The sequence below is a fragment of the Narcine bancroftii genome, chromosome 4, assembly GCF_036971445.1.
Source record: "Narcine bancroftii isolate sNarBan1 chromosome 4, sNarBan1.hap1, whole genome shotgun sequence".
Taxonomy (NCBI): Eukaryota; Metazoa; Chordata; class Chondrichthyes; order Torpediniformes; family Narcinidae; genus Narcine; species Narcine bancroftii.
Genome location: NC_091472.1, coordinates 6,144,858 through 6,168,187, shown reverse-complemented (window position 1 = coordinate 6,168,187; position 23,330 = coordinate 6,144,858). Strand labels below are relative to the sequence as shown.

The 23,330-nt window shown below is 48.5% G+C and overlaps 1 protein-coding gene across 1 annotated transcript in view; it reads left to right on the top strand.

Moving 5' to 3' along the window:
• Positions 1-23,330, top strand: part of cd109 (CD109 molecule) — a 490,209-nt gene that overhangs the window by 314,623 nt on the left and 152,256 nt on the right. The window contains exon 11 of the mRNA XM_069930693.1: positions 15,148-15,354. Within this exon, the coding sequence (XP_069786794.1) occupies positions 15,148-15,354 (207 nt within the window). The remainder of the gene's footprint in view (positions 1-15,147; positions 15,355-23,330) is intronic.

Below are 23,330 nucleotides of genomic sequence, written 5' to 3'. Positions count from 1 at the left end.
ACAGAGATACCAGATCCACCTCTCACCTGATCAGGGGTCAGACAGCGTGCTTATACCCTGCGTATACAGTGATACCAGGTCCACCTCTCAACTGATCAGGCGTCAGACAGCATGCTTATACCCTGCGTATACAGCGATACCAGGTCCACCTCTCAACTGATCAGGGGTCAGGGAGCGTGCTTATACCCTTCGTATACAGAGATACCAGGTCCACCTCTCAACTGATCAGGCGTCAGACAGCATGCTTATACCCTGCGTATACAGAGATACCAGGTCCACCTCTCAACTGATCAGGGGTCAAACAGCGTGCTTACACCCTGCGTATACAGAGATACCAGATCCACCTCTCACCTGATCAGGGGTCAGACAGCGTGCTTATACCCTGCGTCTACAGAGATACCAGATCCACCTCTCAACTGATCAGGGGTCAGACAGCGTGCTTATACACTGCGTATACAGAGATACCAGATCCACCTCTCACCTGATCAGGGGTCAGACAGCGTGCTTATACCCTGCGTATACAGAGATACCAGGTCCACCTCTCAACTGATCAGGGGTCAGACAGCGTGCTTATACCCTGCGTATACAGAGATACCAGGTCCACCTCTCAACTGATCTGGGGTCAGACAGCGTGCTTATACCCTGCGTATACAGAGATACCAGGTCCACCTCTCAACTGATCAGGGGTCAGACAGCGTGCTTATACCCTGCGTATACAGAGATACCAGATCCACCTCTCAACTGATCAGGGGTCAGACAGCGAGCTTATACCCTGCGTATACAGAGATACCAGGTCCACCTCTCAACTGATCAGGGGTCATACAGCGTTCTTATACCCTTCATATACAGAGATACCATGTCCATCTCTCAACTGATCAGGAGCGTGCTTATACCCTGCGTATACAGAGATACCAGGTCCACCTCTCACCTGATCAGGGGGTCAGACAGCGTGCATATACCCTGCGTATACAGAGATACCAGATCCACCTCTCAACTGATCAGGGGTCAGACTGCGTGCTTATACCCTGCGTATACAGAGATACCAGATCCACCTCTCAACTGATCAGGGGTCAGACAGCGTGCTTATACCCTGCGTATACAGAGATACCAGATCCACCTCTCACCTGATCAGGGGTCAGACAGCGTGCTTATACCCTGCCTATACAGAGATACCAGGTCCACCTCTCACCTGATCAGGTGTCAGACAGCGTGCATATACCCTGCGTATACAGAGATACCAGATCCACCTCTCAACTGATCAGGGGTCAGACATCGTGCTTATACCCTGCGTATACAGAGATACCAGGTCCACCTCTCACCTGATCAGGGGTCAGACAGCGTGCTTATACCCAGCGTATACAGAGATACCAGGTCCACCTCTCACCTGATTAGGGGTCAGACAGCGTGCTTATACCCTGCGTATTCAGAGATACCAGATCCACCTCTCAACTGATCAGGGGTCAGACAGCGTGCTTATACCCTGCGTATACAGAGATACCAGGTCCACCTCTCATCTGATCAGGGGTCAAGGAACGTGCTTATATCCTGCGTACACAGTGATACCAGGTCCACCTCTCAACTGATCAGGGGTCAGGGAGCGTGCTTATACCCTGCGTATACAGAGATACCAGGTCCACCTCTCAACTGATCAGGGGTCAGACAGCGTGCTTATACCCTGCGTATACAGAGATACCAGATCCACCTCTCAACTGATCAGGGGTCAGGGAGTGTGCTTATACCCTGCGTACACAGCGATACCAGATCCACCTCTCAACTGATCAGGGGGTCAGACAGCGTGCTTATACCCTGCGTATACAGAGATACCAGGTCCACCTCTCACTTGATCAGGGGTCAGACAGCGTGCTTATACCCTGCGTATACAGAGATACCAGATCCACCTCTCACCTGATCAGGGGTCAGACAGCGTGCTTATACCCTGCGTATACAGAGATACCAGATCCACCTCTCACCTGATCAGGGGTCAGACAGCGTGCTTATACCCTGCGTACGCAGAGATACCAGGTCCACCTCTCAACTGATCAGGGGTCAGGGTGCGTGCTTATACCCTGCGTATACAGAGATACCAGGTCCACCTCTCACTTGATCGGGGGTCAGACAGCGTGCTTATACCCTGCGTATACAGAGATACCAGGTCCACCTCTCAACTGATCAGGGGTCAGGGAGCGTGCTTATACCCTGCGTATACAGCGATACCAGATCCACCTCTCAACTGATCAGGGGGTCAGACAGCGTGCTTATACCCTGCGTATACAGAGATACCAGGTCCACCTCTCAACTGATCAGGGGTCAGGGAGCGTGCTTATACCCAGCGTATACAGAGATATTAGGTCCACTTCTCAACTGATCAGGGGTCAGGGAGCGTGCTTATACCCTGCGTATACAGAGATACCAGGTCCACCTCTCAACTGATCAGGGGTCAGACAGCGTGCTTATACCCTGCGTATACAGAGATACCAGGTCCACCTCTCAACTGATCAGGGGTCAGACAGCGTGCTTCTACCCTGCGTATACAGAGATACCAGATCCACCTCTCACCTGATCAGGGGTCAGACAGCGTGCTTATACCCTGCGTATACAGAGATACCAGATCCACCTCTCAACTGATCAGGGGTCAGACAGCGTGCTTATACCCTGCGTATACAGAGATACCAGATCCACCTCTCACCTGATCAGGGGTCAGACAGCGTGCTTATACCCTGCGTATACAGAGATACCAGGTCCACCTCTCAACTGATCAGGGGTCAGACAGCGTGCTTATACCCTGCGTATACAGAGATACCAGGTCCACCTCTCAACTGATCAGGGGTCAGACAGCGTGCTTATACCCTGCGTATACAGAGATACCAGGTCCACCTCTCACCTGTTCAGGGGTCAGACAGCGTGCTTATACCCTGCGTATACAGAGATACCAGGTCCACCTCTCAACTGATCAGGGGTCAGACAGCGTGCTTATACCCTGCGTATACAGAGATACCAGATCCACCTCTCAACTGATCAGGGGTCAGACAGCGTGCTTATACCCTGCGTATACAGAGATACCATGTCCACCTCTCAACTGATCAGGGGTCAGTCAGCGTGCTTATACCCTGCATATACAGAGATACCATGTCCATCTCTCAACTGATCAGGAGCGTGCTTATACCCTGCGTATACAGAGATACCAGGTCCACCTCTCACCTGATCAGGGGGTCAGACAGCGTGCTTATACCCTGCGTATACAGAGATACCAGATCCACCTCTCACCTGATCAGGGGTCAGACAGCGTGCTTATACCCTGCGTATACAGAGATACCAGATCCACCTCTCACCTGATCAGGGGTCAGACAGCGTGCTTATACCCTGCGAATACAGAGATACCAGGTCCACCTCTCAACTGATCAGGGGTCAGACAGCGTGCTTCTACCCTGCGTATACAGAGATACCAGATCCACCTCTCACCTGATCAGGGGTCAGACAGCGTGCTTATACCCTGCGTATACAGAGATACCAGATCCACCTCTCAACTGATCAGGGGTCAAGGAACGTGCTTATACCCTGCATATACAGAGATACCAGGTCCACCTCTCACTTGATCAGGGGTGAGACAGCATGCTTATACCCTGCGTATACAGAGATACCAGATCCACCTCTCACCTGATCAGGGGTCAGACAGCGTGCTTATACCCTGCGTATACAGTGATACCAGGTCCACCTCTCAACTGATCAGGCGTCAGACAGCATGCTTATACCCTGCGTATACAGCGATACCAGGTCCACCTCTCAACTGATCAGGGGTCAGGGAGCGTGCTTATACCCTTCGTATACAGAGATACCAGGTCCACCTCTCAACTGATCAGGCGTCAGACAGCATGCTTATACCCTGCGTATACAGAGATACCAGGTCCACCTCTCAACTGATCAGGGGTCAAACAGCGTGCTTACACCCTGCGTATACAGAGATACCAGATCCACCTCTCACCTGATCAGGGGTCAGACAGCGTGCTTATACCCTGCGTCTACAGAGATACCAGATCCACCTCTCAACTGATCAGGGGTCAGACAGCGTGCTTATACACTGCGTATACAGAGATACCAGATCCACCTCTCACCTGATCAGGGGTCAGACAGCGTGCTTATACCCTGCGTATACAGAGATACCAGGTCCACCTCTCAACTGATCAGGGGTCAGACAGCGTGCTTATACCCTGCGTATACAGAGATACCAGGTCCACCTCTCAACTGATCTGGGGTCAGACAGCGTGCTTATACCCTGCGTATACAGAGATACCAGGTCCACCTCTCAACTGATCAGGGGTCAGACAGCGTGCTTATACCCTGCGTATACAGAGATACCAGATCCACCTCTCAACTGATCAGGGGTCAGACAGCGTGCTTATACCCTGCGTATACAGAGATACCAGATCCACCTCTCAACTGATCAGGGGTCAGACAGCGAGCTTATACCCTGCGTATACAGAGATACCAGGTCCACCTCTCAACTGATCAGGGGTCATACAGCGTTCTTATACCCTTCATATACAGAGATACCATGTCCATCTCTCAACTGATCAGGAGCCTGCTTATACCCTGCGTATACAGAGATACCAGGTCCACCTCTCACCTGATCAGGGGGTCAGACAGCGTGCATATACCCTGCGTATACAGAGATACCAGATCCACCTCTCAACTGATCAGGGGTCAGACTGCGTGCTTATACCCTGCGTATACAGAGATACCAGATCCACCTCTCAACTGATCAGGGGTCAGACAGCGTGCTTATACCCTGCGTATACAGAGATACCAGATCCACCTCTCACCTGATCAGGGGTCAGACAGCGTGCTTATACCCTGCCTATACAGAGATACCAGGTCCACCTCTCACCTGATCAGGTGTCAGACAGCGTGCATATACCCTGCGTATACAGAGATACCAGATCCACCTCTCAACTGATCAGGGGTCAGACATCGTGCTTATACCCTGCGTATACAGAGATACCAGGTCCACCTCTCACCTGATCAGGGGTCAGACAGCGTGCTTATACCCAGCGTATACAGAGATACCAGGTCCACCTCTCACCTGATCAGGGGTCAGACAGCGTGCTTATACCCTGCGTATACAGAGATACCAGATCCACCTCTCAACTGATCAGGGGTCAGACAGCGTGCTTATACCCTGCGTATACAGAGATACCAGGTCCACCTCTCATCTGATCAGGGGTCAAGGAACGTGCTTATATCCTGCGTACACAGTGATACCAGGTCCACCTCTCAACTGATCAGGGGTCAGGGAGCGTGCTTATACCCTGCGTATACAGAGATACCAGCTCCACCTCTCAACTGATCAGGGGTCAGACTGCGTGCTTATACCCTGCGTATACAGAGATACCAGATCCACCTCTCAACTGATCAGGGGTCAGGGAGTGTGCTTATACCCTGCGTACACAGCGATACCAGATCCACCTCTCAACTGATCAGGGGGTCAGACAGCGTGCTTATACCCTGCGTATACAGAGATACCAGGTCCACCTCTCACTTGATCAGGGGTCAGACAGCGTGCTTATACCCTGCGTATACAGAGATACCAGATCCACCTCTCACCTGATCAGGGGTCAGACAGCGTGCTTATACCCTGCGTATACAGAGATACCAGATCCACCTCTCACCTGATCAGGGGTCAGACAGCGTGCTTATACCCTGCGTACGCAGAGATACCAGGTCCACCTCTCAACTGATCAGGGGTCAGGGTGCGTGCTTATACCCTGCGTATACAGAGATACCAGGTCCACCTCTCACCTGATCGGGGGTCAGACAGCGTGCTTATACCCTGCGTATACAGAGATACCAGGTCCACCTCTCAACTGATCAGGGGTCAGGGAGCGTGCTTATACCCTGCGTATACAGCGATACCAGATCCACCTCTCAACTGATCAGGGGGTCAGACAGCGTGCTTATACCCTGCGTATACAGAGATACCAGGTCCACCTCTCAACTGATCAGGGGTCAGGGATCGTGCTTATACCCAGCGTATACAGAGATATTAGGTCCACTTCTCAACTGATCAGGGGTCAGGGAGCGTGCTTATACCCTGCGTATACAGAGATACCAGGTCCACCTCTCAACTGATCAGGGGTCAGACAGCGTGCTTATACCCTGCGTATACAGAGATACCAGGTCCACCTCTCAACTGATCAGGGGTCAGACAGCGTGCTTCTACCCTGCGTATACAGAGATACCAGATCCACCTCTCACCTGATCAGGGGTCAGACAGCGTGCTTATACCCTGCGTATACAGAGATACCAGATCCACCTCTCAACTGATCAGGGGTCAGACAGCGTGCTTATACCCTGCGTATACAGAGATACCAGATCCACCTCTCACCTGATCAGGGGTCAGACAGCGTGCTTATACCCTGCGTATACAGAGATACCAGGTCCACCTCTCAACTGATCAGGGGTCAGACAGCGTGCTTATACCCTGCGTATACAGAGATACCAGGTCCACCTCTCAACTGATCAGGGGTCAGACAGCGTGCTTATACCCTGCGTATACAGAGATACCAGGTCCACCTCTCACCTGTTCAGGGGTCAGACAGCGTGCTTATACCCTCCGTATACAGAGATACCAGGTCCACCTCTCAACTGATCAGGGGTCAGACAGCGTGCTTATACCCTGCGTATACAGAGATACCAGATCCACCTCTCAACTGATCAGGGGTCAGACAGCGTGCTTATACCCTGCGTATACAGAGATACCATGTCCACCTCTCAACTGATCAGGGGTCAGACAGCGTGCTTATACCCTGCATATACAGAGATACCATGTCCATCTCTCAACTGATCAGGAGCGTGCTTATACCCTGCGTATACAGAGATACCAGGTCCACCTCTCACCTGATCAGGGGGTCAGACAGCGTGCTTATACCCTGCGTATACAGAGATACCAGATCCACCTCTCACCTGATCAGGGGTCAGACAGCGTGCTTATACCCTGCGTATACAGAGATACCAGATCCACCTCTCACCTGATCAGGGGTCAGACAGCGTGCTTATACCCTTCGTATACAGAGATACCAGATCCACCTCTCAACTGATCAGGGGTCAGACAGCGTGCTTATACCCTGCGTATACAGAGATACCAGGTCCACCTCTCAACTGATCAGGGGTCAGACAGCGTGCTTATACCCTGCGTATACAGAGATATCAGATCCACCTCTCACCTGATCAGGGGTCAGACAGCGTGCTTATACCCTCCGTATACAGAGATACCAGATCCACCTCTCAACTGATCAGGGGTCAGACAGCGTGCTTATACGCTGCGTATACAGAGATACCAGATCCACCTCTCAACTGATCAGGGGTCAGACAGCGTGCTTATACCCTGCCTATACAGAGATACCAGGTCCACCCCTCACCTGATCAGGTGTCAGACAGCGTGCTTATACCTTGCATATACAGAGATACCAGATCCACCTCTCAACTGATCAGGGGTCAGACAGCGTGCTTATACCCTGCGTATACAGAGATACCAGGTCCACCTCTCACCTGATCAGGGGTCCGACAGCGTGCTTATACCCTGCGTATACAGAGATACCAGGTCCACCTCTCAACTGCTCATGGGTCAGACAGCGTGCTTATACCCTGCGTATACAGAGATACCAGATCCACCTCTCAACTGATCAGGGGTCAGACAGCATGATTATACCCTGCGTATACAGAGATACCAGATCCACCTCTCAACTGATCAGGGGTCAGACAGCGTGCTTATACCCTGCGTATACAGAGATACCAGATCCACCTCTCAACTGATCAGGGGTCAGACAGCGTGCTTCTACCCTGCGTATACAGAGATACCAGGTCCACCTCTCAACTGATCAGGGGTCAGACAGCGTGCTTATACCCTGCGTATACAGAGATACCAGGTCCACCTCTCAACTGATCAGGGGTCAAGGAGCGTGCTTATACCCTGCGTATACAGAGATACCATGTCCACCTCTCAACTGATCAGGGGTCAAGGAGCGTGCTTATACCCTGCGTATACAGAGATACCAGGTCCACCTCTCAACTGATCAGGGGTCAGACAGCGTGCTTATACTCTGCGTATACAGAGATACCAGGTCCACCTCTCAACTGATCAGGGGTCAGACAGCGTGCTTATACCCTGCGTATACAGAGATACCAGATCCACCTCTCAACTGATCAGGGGTCAGACAGCGTGCTTATACCCTGCGTATACAGAGATACCAGATCCACCTCTTAACTGATCAGGGGTCAGACGGCGTGCTTATACCCTGCGTATACGGAGATACCAGATCCACCTCTCAACTGATCAGGGGTCAGGGAGCGTTCTTATACCCTGCGTACACAGAGATACCAGATCCACCTCTCAACTGATCAGGGGTCAGACAGCGTGCTTATACCCTGCGTATACAGAGATACCAGATCCACCTCTCACCTGATCAGGGGGTCAGACAGCATGCTTATACCCTGCGTATACAGAAATACCAGATCCACCTCTCAACTGATCAGGGGTCAGGCAGCGTGCTTATACCCTGCGTATACAGAGATACCAGATCCACCTCTCAACTGATCAGGGGTCAAGGAGCGTGCTTATACCCTGCGTATACAGAGATACCATGTCCACCTCTCAACTGATCAGGGGTCAAGGAGCGTGCTTATACCCTGCGTATACAGAGATACCAGGTCCACCTCTCAACTGATCAGGGGTCAGACAGCGTGCTTATACCCTGCGTATACAGAGATACCAGGTCCACCTCTCAACTGATCAGGGGTCAGACAGCGTGCTTATACCCTGCGTATACAGAGATACCAGATCCACCTCTCAACTGATCAGGGGTCAGACAGCGTGCTTATACCCTGCGTATACAGAGATACCAGATCCACATCTTAACTGATCAGGGGTCAGACAGCGTGCTTATACCCTGCGTATACGGAGATACCAGATCCACCTCTCAACTGATCAGGGGTCAGGGAGCGTTCTTATACCCTGCGTACACAGAGATACCAGATCCACCTCTCAACTGATCAGGGGTCAGACAGCGTGCTTATACCCTGCGTATACAGAGATACCAGATCCACCTCTCACCTGATCAGGGGTCAGACAGCGTGCTTATACCCTGCCTATACAGAGATACCAGGTCCACCTCTCACCTGATCAGGGGTCAGGCAGCGTGCTTATACCCTGCGTATACAGAAATACCAGATCCACCTCTCAACTGATCAGGGGTCAGGCAGCGTGCTTATACCCTGCGTATACAGAGATACCAGATCCACCTCTCCCTTGATCAGGGGTCAGACAGAGTGCTTATACCCTGCGTATACAGAGATACCAGGTCCACCTCTCAACTGATCAGGGGTCAGACAGCGTGCTTATACGCTGCGTATACAGAGATACCAGATCCACCTCTCACCTGATCAGGGTTCAGACAGCGTGCTTATACCCTGCGTATACAGAGATACCAGGTCCACCTCTTACCTGATCAGGGGTCAGACAGCGTGCTTCTTCCCTGCGTATACAGAGATACCAGGTCCACCTCTCAACTGATCATGGGTCAGACAGCGTGCTTATACCCTGCGTATACAGAGATACCAGGTCCACCTCTCACCTGATCAGGGGTCAGACAGCGTGCTTATACCCTGCGTATACAGAGATACCAGGTCCACCTCTCAACTGATCAGGGGTCAGACAGCGTGCTTATACCCTGCGTATACAGAGATACCAGATCCACCTCTCAGCTGATCAGGGGTCAGACAGCGTGCTTATACCCTGCGTATACAGAGATACCAGGGCCACCTCTCAACTGATCAGGGGTCAGACAGCGTGCTTTTACCCTGCGTATACAGAGATACCATGTCCACCTCTCACCTGATCAGGGGTCAGACAGCGTGCTTATACCCTGCGTATACAGAGATACCATGTCCATCTCTCAACTGATCAGGAGCGTGCTTATACCCTGCGTATACAGAGATACCAGGTCCACCTCTCACCTGATCAGGGGTTCAGACAGCGTGCTTATACCCTGCGTATACAGAGATACCAGATCCACCTCTCACCTGATCAGGGGTCAGACAGCGTGCTTATACCCTGCGTATACAGAGATACCAGATCCACCTCTCACCTGATCAGGCGTCAGAGAGCGTGCTTATACCCTGCGTATACAGAGATACCAGATCCACCTCTCACCTGATCAGGGGTCGGACAGCGTGCTTCTTCCTTGCGTATACAGAGATACCAGATCCACCTCTCACCTGATCAGGGGTCAGACAGCGTGCTTATACCCTGCGTATACAGAGATATCAGATCCACCTCTCACCTGATCAGGGGTCAGACAGCGTGCTTATACCCTGCGTATACAGAGATACCAGATCCACCTCTCACCTGATCAGGTGTCAGACAGCGTGCTTATACCCTGCGTATACAGAGATACCAGATCCACCTCTTAACTGATCAGGGGTCAGACAGCGTGCTTATACCCTGCGTATACAGAGATACCAGGTCCACCTCTCACCTGATCAGGGGTCAGACAGCGTGCTTATACCCTGCGTATACCGAGATACCAGGTCCACCTCTCACCTGATCAGGGGTCAGACAGCGTGCTTATACCCTGCGTATACAGAGATACCAGATCCACCTCTCAACTGATCAGGGGTCAGACAGCGTGCTTATACCCTGCGTATACAGAGATACCAGATCCACCTCTCAACTGATCAGGTGTCAGACAGCGTGCTTATACCCTGCATATACAGAGATACCAGGTCCACCTCTCAACTGATCAGGGGTCAGACAGCGTGCTTATACCCTGCGTATACAGAGATACCAGGTCCACCTCTCAACTGATCAGGGGTCAAGGAGCGTGCTTATACCCTGCGTATACAGAGATACCAGGTCCACCTCTCAACTGATCAGGGGTCAGACAGCGTGCTTATACCCTGCGTATACAGAGATACCAGGTCCACCTCTCAACTGATCAGGGGTCAGACAGCGTGCTTATACCCTGCGTATACAGAGATACCAGATCCACCTCTCAACTGATCAGGGGTCAGACAGCGTGCTTATACCCTGCGTATACAGAGATACCAGATCCACCTCTCAACTGATCAGCGGTCAGACAACGTGCTTATACCCTGCGTATACAGAGATACCAGATCCACCTCACAACTGATCAGGGGTCAGACAGCGTGCTTATACCCTGCGTATACAGAAATACTCTTTGCAGATGATGCCGCTTTAGTTGCCCATTCAGAGCCAGCTCTTCAGCGCTTGACGTCCTGTTTTGCGGAAACTGCCAAAATATTTGGCCTGGAAGTCAGCCTGAAGAAAACTGAGGTCCTCCATCAGCCAGCTCCCCACCATGACTACCAGCCCCCCCACATCTCCATCGGGCACACAAAACTCAAAACGGTCAACCAGTTTACCTATCTCGGCTGCACCATTTCATCAGATGCAAGGATCGACAATGAGATAGACAACAGACTCGCCAAGGCAAATAGCGCCTTTGGAAGACTACACAAAAGAGTCTGGAAAAACAACCAACTGAAAAACCTCACAAAGATAAGCGTATACAGAGCCGTTGTCATACCCACACTCCTGTTCGGCTCCGAATCATGGGTCCTCTACCGGCACCACCTACGGCTCCTAGAACGCTTCCACCAGCGTTGTCTCCGCTCCATCCTCAACATCCATTGGAGCGCTCACACCCCTAACGTCGAGGTACTCGAGATGGCATTGGTCGACAGCATCGAGTCCACGCTGCTGAAGATCCAGCTGCGCTGGATGGGTCACGTCTCCAGAATGGAGGACCATCGCCTTCCCAAGATCGTATTATATGGTGAGCTCTCCACTGGCCACCGTGACAGAGGTGCACCAAAGAAAAGGTACAAGGACTGCCTAAAGAAATCTCTTGGTGCCTGCCACATTGACCACCGCCAGTGGGCTGATAACGCCTCAAACCGTGCATCTTGGCGCCTCACAGTTTGGCGGGCAGCAGCCTCCTTTGAAGAAGACCGCAGAGCCCACCTCACTGACAAAAGGCAAAGGAGGAAAAACCCAACACCCAACCCCAACCAACCAATTTTCCCTTGCAACCGCTGCAATCGTGTCTGCCTGTCCCGCATCGGACTGGTCAGCCACAAACGAGCCTGCAGCTGACGTGGACTTTTTACCCCCTCCATAAATCTTCGTCCGCGAAGCCAAGCCAAAGAAGAAGAAGAAGAAGACAGAGATACCAGATCCACCTCTCAACTGATCAGCGGTCAGACAGCGTGCTTATACCCTGCGTACACAGAGATACCAGATCCACCTCTCAACTGATCAGGGGGTCAGACAGCGTGCTTATACCCTGCGTATACAGAGATACCAGGTCCACCTCTGAACTGATCAGGGGGTCAGACAGCGTGCTTATACCCTGCGTATACAGAGATACCAGGTCCACCTCTCACCTGATCAGGGGTCAGACAGCGTGCTTATACCCTGCGTATACAGAGATACCAGGTCCACCTCTCAACTCATCAGGGGTCAGACAGCGTGCTTATACCCTGCGTATACAGAGATACCAGGTCCACCTCTCAACTGATCAGGGGTCAGGGAGCGTGCTTATACCTTGCGTATACAGAGATACCAGGTCCACCTCTCAACTGATCAGGGGTCAGACAGCGTGCTTATACCCTGCGTATACAGAGATACCAGATCCACCTCTCAACTGATCAGGGGTCAGACAGCGTGCTTATACCCTGCGTATACAGAGATACCAGATCCACCTCTCACCTGATCAGGGGTCAGACAGCGTGCTTTTACCCTGCGTATACAGAGATACCAGGTCCACCTCTCAACTGATCAGGGGTCAGACAGCGTGCTTATACCCTGCGTATGCAGAGATACCAGGTCCACCTCTCAACTGATCAGGGGTCCTAGAGCGTGTGTACAGTGGTACCAGATCCATCTCTTATTCAGGGCCCTGAGAGGGTGTGTATAACCCCTGCTTATAGTGTGTGAATCTTACATCACCTGTTTGTATTAATAAGTGTTTACTACTTAACGTTCTCCCCTGTTTCCTGTCACAAATTTTCCCACATTCTTTATAAATTGTGTATGGTTTATTCCCGTTATGATTTTTTCCCACACTCCCTTATAAAGGTGCATGTATGTTCCGACTGTGGCGCTTGAAGGAGCTGAAGGAAATGACTGTTGCCACACAATCTGTGCCGCCACACTACGCTCTTTTGTTAATTGTTGTGTTAATAAAGTCATGTTTGATTGCAAACCCTTGTGTCCAGACTCGTCTCTCTTTGAACCCATCGAACCTGACACTTTCTCAACCAAACATTGACTTGCTGTGTTTCTCCAGTATTGTGTTTTTACTTGAACCATGGTCTCCACAGGTTTTCGTGTTTTACTTCAAGAAATGGCAGCATTTTTTATACATAATGGGGGGGCCCTCACCCCACCCCATTGATGCGGTTGACTGGAATCGTTGTCTGAAGAGGGGGTGCAAAATCATTGAGGACCCCTTCCACCCCACACACAACGTCTTTCAGCTGTTCCCATCGGGGAAGAGATCCAGGAGGATCAGAGCCAGCTCCACCAGGCTGATGAATACCTTCTACCCACAGGAAATGAGAAAGCTGAATGATCAAAGGATCTGCTCACACTAAAACCATCTGAGACTCTCATAATTATGAAACAACATATATTTATTTACGTTTATATATGAATACTTGTCTTGAATGTGCAATACTTGTCTGTATGTGTGTTTTGTCTGGTTGTGTGTCTGCGTGTTTTGCATCGAGGACCGGAGAACATTGTTTTGTCGGGTTCGACTTGTGCAATCAGTTGACAGTAAACTTGACTTGACTCTAATGCAGCTGCCTGCATCGACACCCCTTGTTCCAGTTGCTCCTGCATGTTGTCCTGCATCAGGTGAAGGGGAGGGGGGTCCTGGACATGTGCATGTGCTCCCCCCCCCCCGAATCCAGCTGCCAGCACCCCGCTGCACATCCTCCACTCCTGGTCCCTATTCCTGGAAGCCCACGACCCCTGCAGCCTGCTAGGAGTCTTAAAACCTGAGCTGGAGCCTCTTTCTCGCTCCCCTGAATTTAGCTCCATAAACCACCCAGTGGGTCTGATGGAAGCCACGACAGCAGCTCAGATCTGGTTAGCCTGCTCTGTGGTTGCCAATCGCTTCAGCTCCTCGAACCTTCTTGACCTGTGGAATTTGTTGCCCCAGGCGGTTGTGGAGGCCGGGTCATTGGGTGTATTTAAGGCAGAGATTGATATGTTCTTGATTAGCCAGGGCATCAAAGGTTATGTGGAGAAGGCTGGGCAGTGGGGCTGAGTGAGAAAATGGATCAGCTCATGATTGAATGGTGGGGCAGAGTCAATGGGCTGAATGGCCTATTTCTACTCCTTTTTCTTATGGACCTTCTTTGCAGGGTCTGAAACTTTAACTCAGTAACCCCTTTGTATAACACCTCCAATGGAAGGATTCTTGAAACAAGGATGTCAAAGCTGGGGCTTTTCTCTTTGGAGCGACAAAGGATGAGAGGTCACTTGATGGAGGCATAAAGGTTAGGAGGGGTTTGGATAGGGTGGACAGCCTTTTTCCTGGTGAAACATCAACAAATACCAGAGGACGTGTGTTTTAGGTGAGTGGAGGAAACTTTAGGGAAGATATCAGAGATTTTTTTTAAACTCAAAGAGTAGTGGGTGCCTCACATATTCTTCTAGGGTGGGGATGGGGGCCAGTGGAATTGGGGCATGTAAAGCACTCTTGGAAAGTCACACAGGGCGTAAAGTAAAAAAAAAAGAGGCTGATGGGTGTGAAGTAGGGAAGGGTTAGATTATTGTGGAGTAGGTTTACATAGGTCGGCACAACATTGTGGGCCGAAGGGCCTGTACTGCACTGTAATGTTCTGTGTATTGGAAATTAAGGTTAACCTCTCAGCAGTGTTACACCCCTTTTTCATTTCAATTTGCTTCGCGAGTTGAAGGATGAAATAAAACTGACAGAATCTTCTTTCACTGAGGTTCTTCACCTCCCTCTGAATTCCATGGGTCGCTGCCCCTTGGGCTTACAGTTGCTGTATCTGTTCTACAGGAATGGGGCTCAGTGTCTCTGTTGTACCTTTCTGCAGGTCCAGGTGACCCGGATTGATCACCAGAAGCTCACGCCTCAAGACAGGCAGAACAGCTTGTTTGCTGAAATCAGGCAGATCCAGAACCCTACAGAAAACGGTGATATAGACAGACCCTCACATTTCTTGAACATCAGTGTCCCAGAGAGTGGCCTTGTTGAGATTCAGTTCCCGTTGCTGCCCAATGCGGACAAGTTGTGGATGAAGGTAAGGACTGCTCCCTTTGTCTCACTTGCGCACAGGTGCTCGTCCACATACATCTTTTTAATTAAATTTTATTTATAGCATAGTCGAAGCTGATTCTGGCCATTTAAACCCTGTTCCACCCAAGTTAATCTACCGACCCCCATACATTTTGCAGGGTGGAGACCCCAGGGAAAACCTGCTCAGACGCGGGGACAATGTACATACTCCTTACAGACAGCGCCAGATTTGAGAGCGGATCGCCTGCACTGTAATCTTTGGCTTGGCTTCGCGGACGAAGATTTATGGAGGGGGTAAAAAGTCCACGTCAGCTGCAGGCTCGTTTGTGGCTGACAAGTCCGATGCGGGACAGGCAGACACGATTGCAGCGGTTGCAAGGGAAAATTGGTTGGTTGGGGTTGGGTTTTTCCTCCTTTGCCTTTTGTCAGTGAGGTGGGCTCTGCGGTCTTCTTCAAAGGAGGTTGCTGCCCGCCAAACTGTGAGGCGCCAAGATGCACGGTTTGAGGCGTTATCAGCCCACTGGCGGTGGTCAATGTGGCAGGCACCAAGAGATTTCTTTAGGCAGTCCTTGTACCTTTTCTTTGGTGCACCTCTGTCACGGTGGCCAGTGGAGAGCTCGCCATATAACACGATCTTGGGAAGGCGATGGTCCTCCATTCTGGAGACGTGACCCATCCAGCGCAGCTGGATCTTCAGCAGCGTGGACTCGATGCTGTCGACCTCTGCCATCTCGAGTACTTTGACGTTAGGGGTGTAAGCGCTCCAATGGATGTTGAGGATGGAGCGGAGACAACGCTGGTGGAAGCGTTCTAGGAGCCGTAGGTGGTGCCGGTAGAGGACCCATGATTCGGAGCCGAACAGGAGTGTGGGTATGACAACGGCTCTGTATACGCTTATCTTTGTGAGGTTTTTCAGTTGGTTGTTTTTCCAGACTCTTTTGTGTAGTCTTCCAAAGGCGCTATTTGCCTTGGCGAGTCTGTTGTCTATCTCATTGTCGATCCTTGCATCTGATGAAATGGTGCAGCCGAGATAGGTGAACTGGTTGACCGTTTTGAGTTTTGTGTGCCCGATGGAGATGTGGGGGGGCTGGTAGTCATGGTGGGGAGCTGGCTGATGGAGGACCTCAGTTTTCTTCAGGCTGACTTCCAGGCCAAACATTTTGGCAGTTTCCGCAAAGCAGGACGTCAAGTGCTGAAGAGCTGGCTCTGAATGGGCAACTAAAGCGGCATCATCTGCAAAGAGTAGTTCACGGACAAGTTTCTCTTGTGTCTTGGTGTGAGCTTGCAGGGTTATCACGCTAACTGTGGTCCCCAAATCTCTTCAAAGTAGTAAGGGAACACATAAACAGAGGAGGTGGTAGAATCGTTTGAAGAGCCATTTATGAATGTGCTTCTGCCTTTCTGCGTATATCCTGACCTTACCTGTGCCCTCGCTGTAGAACTCCAGCACACAGAAGCAGGCCCTTCATCCCATCTAGTCTGTGCCATTCTGCCTTGTCCCACTGATCTGCTCCCAGACTATAGCTCTCCACACTCCTCCCATCCATCCACCTGTGCAAGTTTCTCTCGAATGTTAACAGCAAGCCTACATTCATCACTTCTGCTGGCAGCTTGTTCCATGCTCTCACCACCCTCTGAGTGAAGAAGCTCCCCCCCCAATGTTCCCTTTAAACATTTCATCTTTCACCCTTAACCCATGTCTTCGTGTTGTCTCACCCAACCTCAGTGGATTTGCCCTAATTATACCACTCATGATATAGAATCCTAAAACATTACAGCATTGAAAGGGTAAGCCCTTCTAGTCTGTGCTGAACTATTAATCTGCTTGGTCCCAGTGACCTGCACTCATTCCATATTCCTCTACGCCTCTCCCATCTCACATTGAGCCTGCATTCACCACTTCAGCTGTTCCACACTCCCACCACTCTCTGTGTGAAGAAATTCCCTTAATCTCCCCCCCTAAACTTTTCCCTTCTCCCTTAACCCATGTCCTCTTGTAGAAATCTCAGTGGAAAAAAAAACTTATTTGCATTTACTCTATCTATGCCCATATTAATTTTAAATACCTCTATCAAATCTCCCCTCATTCTTGTAAACTCAAGGGAATAAAGACCTAGCCTGTTTAACCTTTCCGTGTAATTCTGTCCCTCAAGTTCCTGCAACATCCTGGTAAATCTTCTCTGCACTCTTTCTATCTTATTGATATCTTTACCAAAACTGCACACAATTCTCCAAATATGGCCTTGCAATTGCCTTATACAACTTTACCATACCTGTAATCAGCACTTGGATTTATGAAGGCCATTGTGCCAAAAACTCTGTGACCTTATATTTTTGTGACACCATTTTTGAGGAATTATGTATCTGTATTCCCAGATCCCTTTGTTCAATTGCACCACTCAGTGCCCGACTATTTACCGTGTACGTCCTTTCTTGGTTTGTCCTTCCAAAATGCAACACCTCACACTTGTCTGCATTAAATTCTATCGGCCAATTTTCAGCCCATTTTTCCAGCCAGTCCAGATCCCTCTGCAAGTTTTGAAAACCTTCCTCACTGTCCACCACGCACCAAATTTAGTGTCATCTGCAAACTTGTTCCAATTTACCTCTTTTTCATTCCTAGTCATTAATATAGATGACAAACAACAATGGACCCAGCTTCGATCCCCGAGTCACAGCACTGGTCACAGGCTCCAGGAGAGAGGCAGTCATCTACTGCCACACTCTAACTTCTCCCGTAAAGCCAATGTCCATGTAGACAACATCCACTGCTTTTTCTTCAACTTTGCTGATAACTTCCTCAAAAAGCTTTGATTGGTTAGACATATCCTACCGTGCATAAAGCCGTGTTCACTATTCCCTAATCTGTCCCGACCTATCCAAACTCCTATACGTCCAGTCTCTTATGAAACCTTTCAATAGCACCTTCTACTGGTACCAGGCACAATGGCCAATAATTTCCCAACTATTCTTAGAGCCTTTCTTAACACAGGTCGCACAGTTTGTGTCGTGGTTAGCGCAACAGTGTTACTGCACCAGCGATCGGGACCGTGCTTCAAATACCTTGCTGTCTCTAAGGCATAGATTCTCAAGATGGGGCATATGCCACACCAGGGGGGGGGGGAAACGTATTTTGGTGGGGCATGGGGCTTAAGAAAATGTTAATGGGGCACAAGAACATTTTGGGAAATAATTAAAAAGTTGGTTTGAAAAAATAAACTCGTCATGTTGGTGTGAAAGATGTGACTTGGGCAACACATTAATTGTGGTAACTTCTGAGTATAATCACTTTGTTCTTTTTATTTTCAAACGTGTTCTTGCTCTTCCAATGTTTCGCTGTCATTTCTCTGTTGGTGTCCTTGGTTAACATTATATTTTTTTATGTCCAGTCTTTCATTCCAAATTATCACATTGGCAACAAGGATTCCAAATGATCTCAACAATCCTGTCTCCATCCTATTTTCAGTTCAGTCATGAGTGAGTGAGACTTGTATCTGGATGTATCTTTGTGCACTAGTGTGTGGATTGGGGGTGGGGGGCAGAGAATCCCTCCCAGGTGCCAGCCTGAGGGGGATGTCAAAATCTGAAAAAATAAAGCACGAGGCGAGCACAGTTTTGATGTAAGAAGAAAAATGTTGGAAACTGCTAGTGTTTTAGTTTATTTTTTTTAATAGGGTCAGAATTCTTCCATTAATTTGATCCTTATATTTTTCAATTTTAAGACAAAATAAAATATTGATTAATCTGTTTCACGGAGCTCACGCTGTATATTCAAAATGAGCAGACCAAGCAAGCAAAATGTTGACTGTGTGTTTGAGATGGTTGACCTATTGAAGTAGCAGTTGAATATCAAATACGTGTTCCAGTGTATTCCCGACCATAATTGCATTGAAATAAACTTGCAGTCAATTATTTTATTAAAACTTCTTTTGAAAACATAGCACTTTTCCTGTTACAGTGGGGTGTATGATTTTTTTTTGAAAAGTTTGAAGTGGGGCCCAAGGCAAAAGTAGTTTGAGAACCATGGCTCTGAGGAGATTGTAGGTTCTCCCCTTCTCCATGTGGGTTTTCCCCGTGGGCTTTGGTTTCCTTCCACCATTCAAAACAAATGGGGTTGCTGGTCAATTGGGCGGCACGTGCTTGTGGGCTGAAATGGTCTGCAACCGTGCTGTAGGTCTAAATTTAAATAGAAAAATATTGACAATATGACAGCATTATCTATCCTCCAATCTTCTGGCACCTAAGGGCATTTTAAATACCTTTGTTCGAGCCCCTGCATTTTTGCAGTAGCCTCCCTCAAGGTCTGAGAGAATATCTTGTCAGGGCCTGGGGATTTATCCACCCTTATTTTCATTAAGACAAAAAGCATTTCCTCCTCTTTATACAGGGATCATGACTTGATTGCTTTTTAAAAAAAAATTGAACCATACAGGGCAGTAACAGGCCTTTGCTGCTCACAAATACCCTAATTATCCGACAACCCCCATACATCTTTGAAGGGTGGGAAGAAATTGGAACACCCGGAGGAGATTCAGGCAGTCATGGGGAGAATGTACAAACTCCCAACAGACAGTAGCCAGAATCATGCCCGATCAATATTGTGCTGTTCGATACGATGACCTTGCCTCAATGGTCTCAAGGAAATACAGATGTCAAAAAATCCATTCAAGACCTCCCCAATCTCTTGGCTCCATGGGTAGCTGACCACGCTGATCTGCAAGATCCCTCATGCCCATTTGGCTCCCATTATAGCTGCAGAAGCAGATATAGGGGGTTTTCATTCACACACGTCTCCAGAATGGAGGACCATCGCCTTCCCAAGATCGTGTTATATGGCGAGCTCTCCACTGGCCACCGTGACAGAGGTGCACCAAAGAAAAGGTACAAGGACTGCCTAAAGAAATCTCTTGGTGCCTGCCACATTGACCACCGCCAGTGGGCTGATATCGCCTCAAACCGTGCATCTTGGCACCTCACAGTTCGGCGGGCAGCAACCTCCTTTGAAGAAGACCGCAGAGCCCACCTCACTGACAAAAGGCAAAGGAGGAAAAACCCAACACCCAACCCCAACCAACCAATTTTCCCCTGCAACCGCTGCAACCGTGTCTGCCTGTCCCGCATCGGACGTCAGCCACAAACGAGCCTGCAGCTGACGTGGACTTTTTACCCCCTCCATAAATCTTCGTCCTCGAAGCCAAGCCAAAGAAGATCTACCAAAGCAACATCATGTCTTCTTTTTCCTCTCTTGTTACCGGTGATGAATGGCTCAGCTTGCCACTTTCTGCAGTCTTCAGTGTTGCTGGGCGTTGGAGTTTCCATACCCGACTGAGATGCCGATGACAGATCAGATGCTATTTATTGTCATGTAATAAAACAGTTATATAATAGGACATGAAACTGCCTTTTGTCTGCCATAAAGCAGCCAAAGATTCACCATTAGCATCGCCCAGCAAATAACAAGAAGCAAAAGAGTCCTCCCAGAGTCACTGAGTGTCCGTGGATTCACCTCCAGCACTCCTGCTGCTGCAAAAGGCTGTTCAAACCATCAGCTACCCGAGCCCAGATCCAAACCTCTGACATGATGAGGAAGCCTTCGGTGTCCAGGGCCCTTCGGGAGCCCTCTACATCCTCTCGAATCCCACTTCCAATACCTGGTTCTCACCAGCCAGTTTCCAGCAACCTGATGTTACTCCTTTGACTACAAGCTCACAGCCTGTGTGCAAGTGGGCAGCATCTTGCAGCCTGTGTGTCCTTCAGTCACTGACCCCTTTGCTGGTTCACCTCTGTGGTCACAATCCTTTTTTTTTTAATTTTTAAAAATTTGTTTTTGTAAGAAATACAGTGCAATGAAGAAAAGGGAACAAAACTGAACCCACGCCCCACTTAGAGGTGGTTTGGGAGGAATTGGCTTGCACACAGACATTTTAAAACACAGAATTTTTGCAGAAAGCAAAAAGGTTGCAACATTCAGCAGTGTGCGGGGGGGGGGGGGTGGAAGGGGGGGTGGGAGGAGTGGTGGGGGGGCATGTAATCAATGCAGGCAGTGGTGAACAGCTTTGCTCTCAGAGAAGGAGGGAGAAAGAGAGACACAGAAATTGATTCCATAGGGACAAACTGGCAAACTTTGGATGACTGCCTGGTCAAAGGAGAAAACAAGCTATCTGAAAGGTGACCTGAAAGAAAGAGGATCATCTGGAGAACCCCGAAGGGGCCAAGTTTCGTCAGCAAGACTGACTGAGAAGGAATCAGTTGTGGATGTACTGGAAAAAAAATCTCATAAATCTCTCCTGAGTGGTAACCATTCGTCTGTTAAGCACCAAAGCCTGCTGAACTTTGTTAAAGCTAACTTCTGTGCACAGTGCAAGAATTGCCTGCAACCCGTGAGATTGGACTGTGATCCAAAGAACTTTTCTAATCTTAACTATACATTACACATGCCTGAGCTTAGTATTAGAGGGGGGCATTAAGTAATTTGATAGTAACAAGTTAAAGTTTAATTCTGTTTTCTTGTTCAAATATAATTCAAACTACTTTTGTTTAAGTGACCCTGTGTTGTGGTGCAGATCTATTACTGCTGGTTTTTAGGGTCCTCTGGACTCCATAAAAATACACATATACTTATAGATAAAACTTCAAACAGGTAAACTTGAGCCCCCCTCCACTGCAATTGGTTTAAAAAAATATATATATTAAAAAAAACACCCAACCTATTCTCATAAAACAGCTTAAAAAAACATCCGAGCAGCTTATCCTGAGGGTTACACAAGTTTTGAAGATAAGACTATCTCATCTGGAAGAGTAAATACATTCAATCACATTAGAAACATTTACATCATGTGAAGATAGGACATAACAGGTCACAATGGATCTTCAAATGTCACCCATGAATTGAATATACATCTAATTTTTTTCTATACTTAAAGAGGGCATAATATGCGAAAACCATTGAAACACTGGAGGTCTTGATCATTTGAATAGGATGGTTCTTCGCCAACAATGAAGGCCATAGCCCATTGAGAAGGTACAGAAAAACTCCCTAGGTCTGGGTCCATAACCCCAAAAGGAGCAGTTATTGGATTGGGCTGTAGGTCCACATGGACTATAGTTGTAAAGATATTAAAAATTTATTTCCAATAGTTTCCCAAGGATGGACAAGTCCAAAGCATGTCAATGAAACAATTTCAGATTCGCATCTGTTACAAGTAGGGTTAATATTAGAAAACAATACTAGCCAATTTATCTTTGGACATGTGAACACAAAGAGACACTTTGAATTGGATTAATGAATGTCGGGCACATATTGAAGATGTATTCACCAGTTTAAAAATCTGGTCCCATATTCGAATTCCCAAGCCTTTTTAATCTCATCTTGAATTACTGGACATAATTTTAGTAAACATATACAATTCCAATTAATATTTTCTGAGAAGGATTCAATTGAAAATATAATCAACTAAATCTGGTGGATATACAAATAGAATATCCAGTATTTAAGTAATTTCTAATCTGTAAATATCTAAAATAAAATGAGTATTTGGTAAGTCATACTTACTTGCCAGCTGTTCAAAATACATTAAACAACCTTCCAAAAATAAATTTGCAGAAGAAACAATAAGTTTGATTTTCCAGACAGAGAAAGATTGATCAATTATTGATGGTAGAATAAAGTAATTATGAGAGATGAGACAATGTTTATGAAATTTTTTAAAATCCTAAATTGGAACCAGATTCCGAGATACACAATATATGTTTGAGTATTGGATTAGATATATTCCTATTGATCTTAGAAAAGGTAAATGGAAGAGAGGTAGCCAATAAAAAGGCCAGTGAATACGGCTGCATAGGTACCACCTTGGTCACCTTCCTTAGCATCGTCTCCTCTGTACCCAGTCAGTCTACTTTCCGCAGCACACTTTGAGGTTTGACAGAGTATTCGTCGACATGCCAAATCCCCTCAATCACTGGGACATTCTCTCCTTT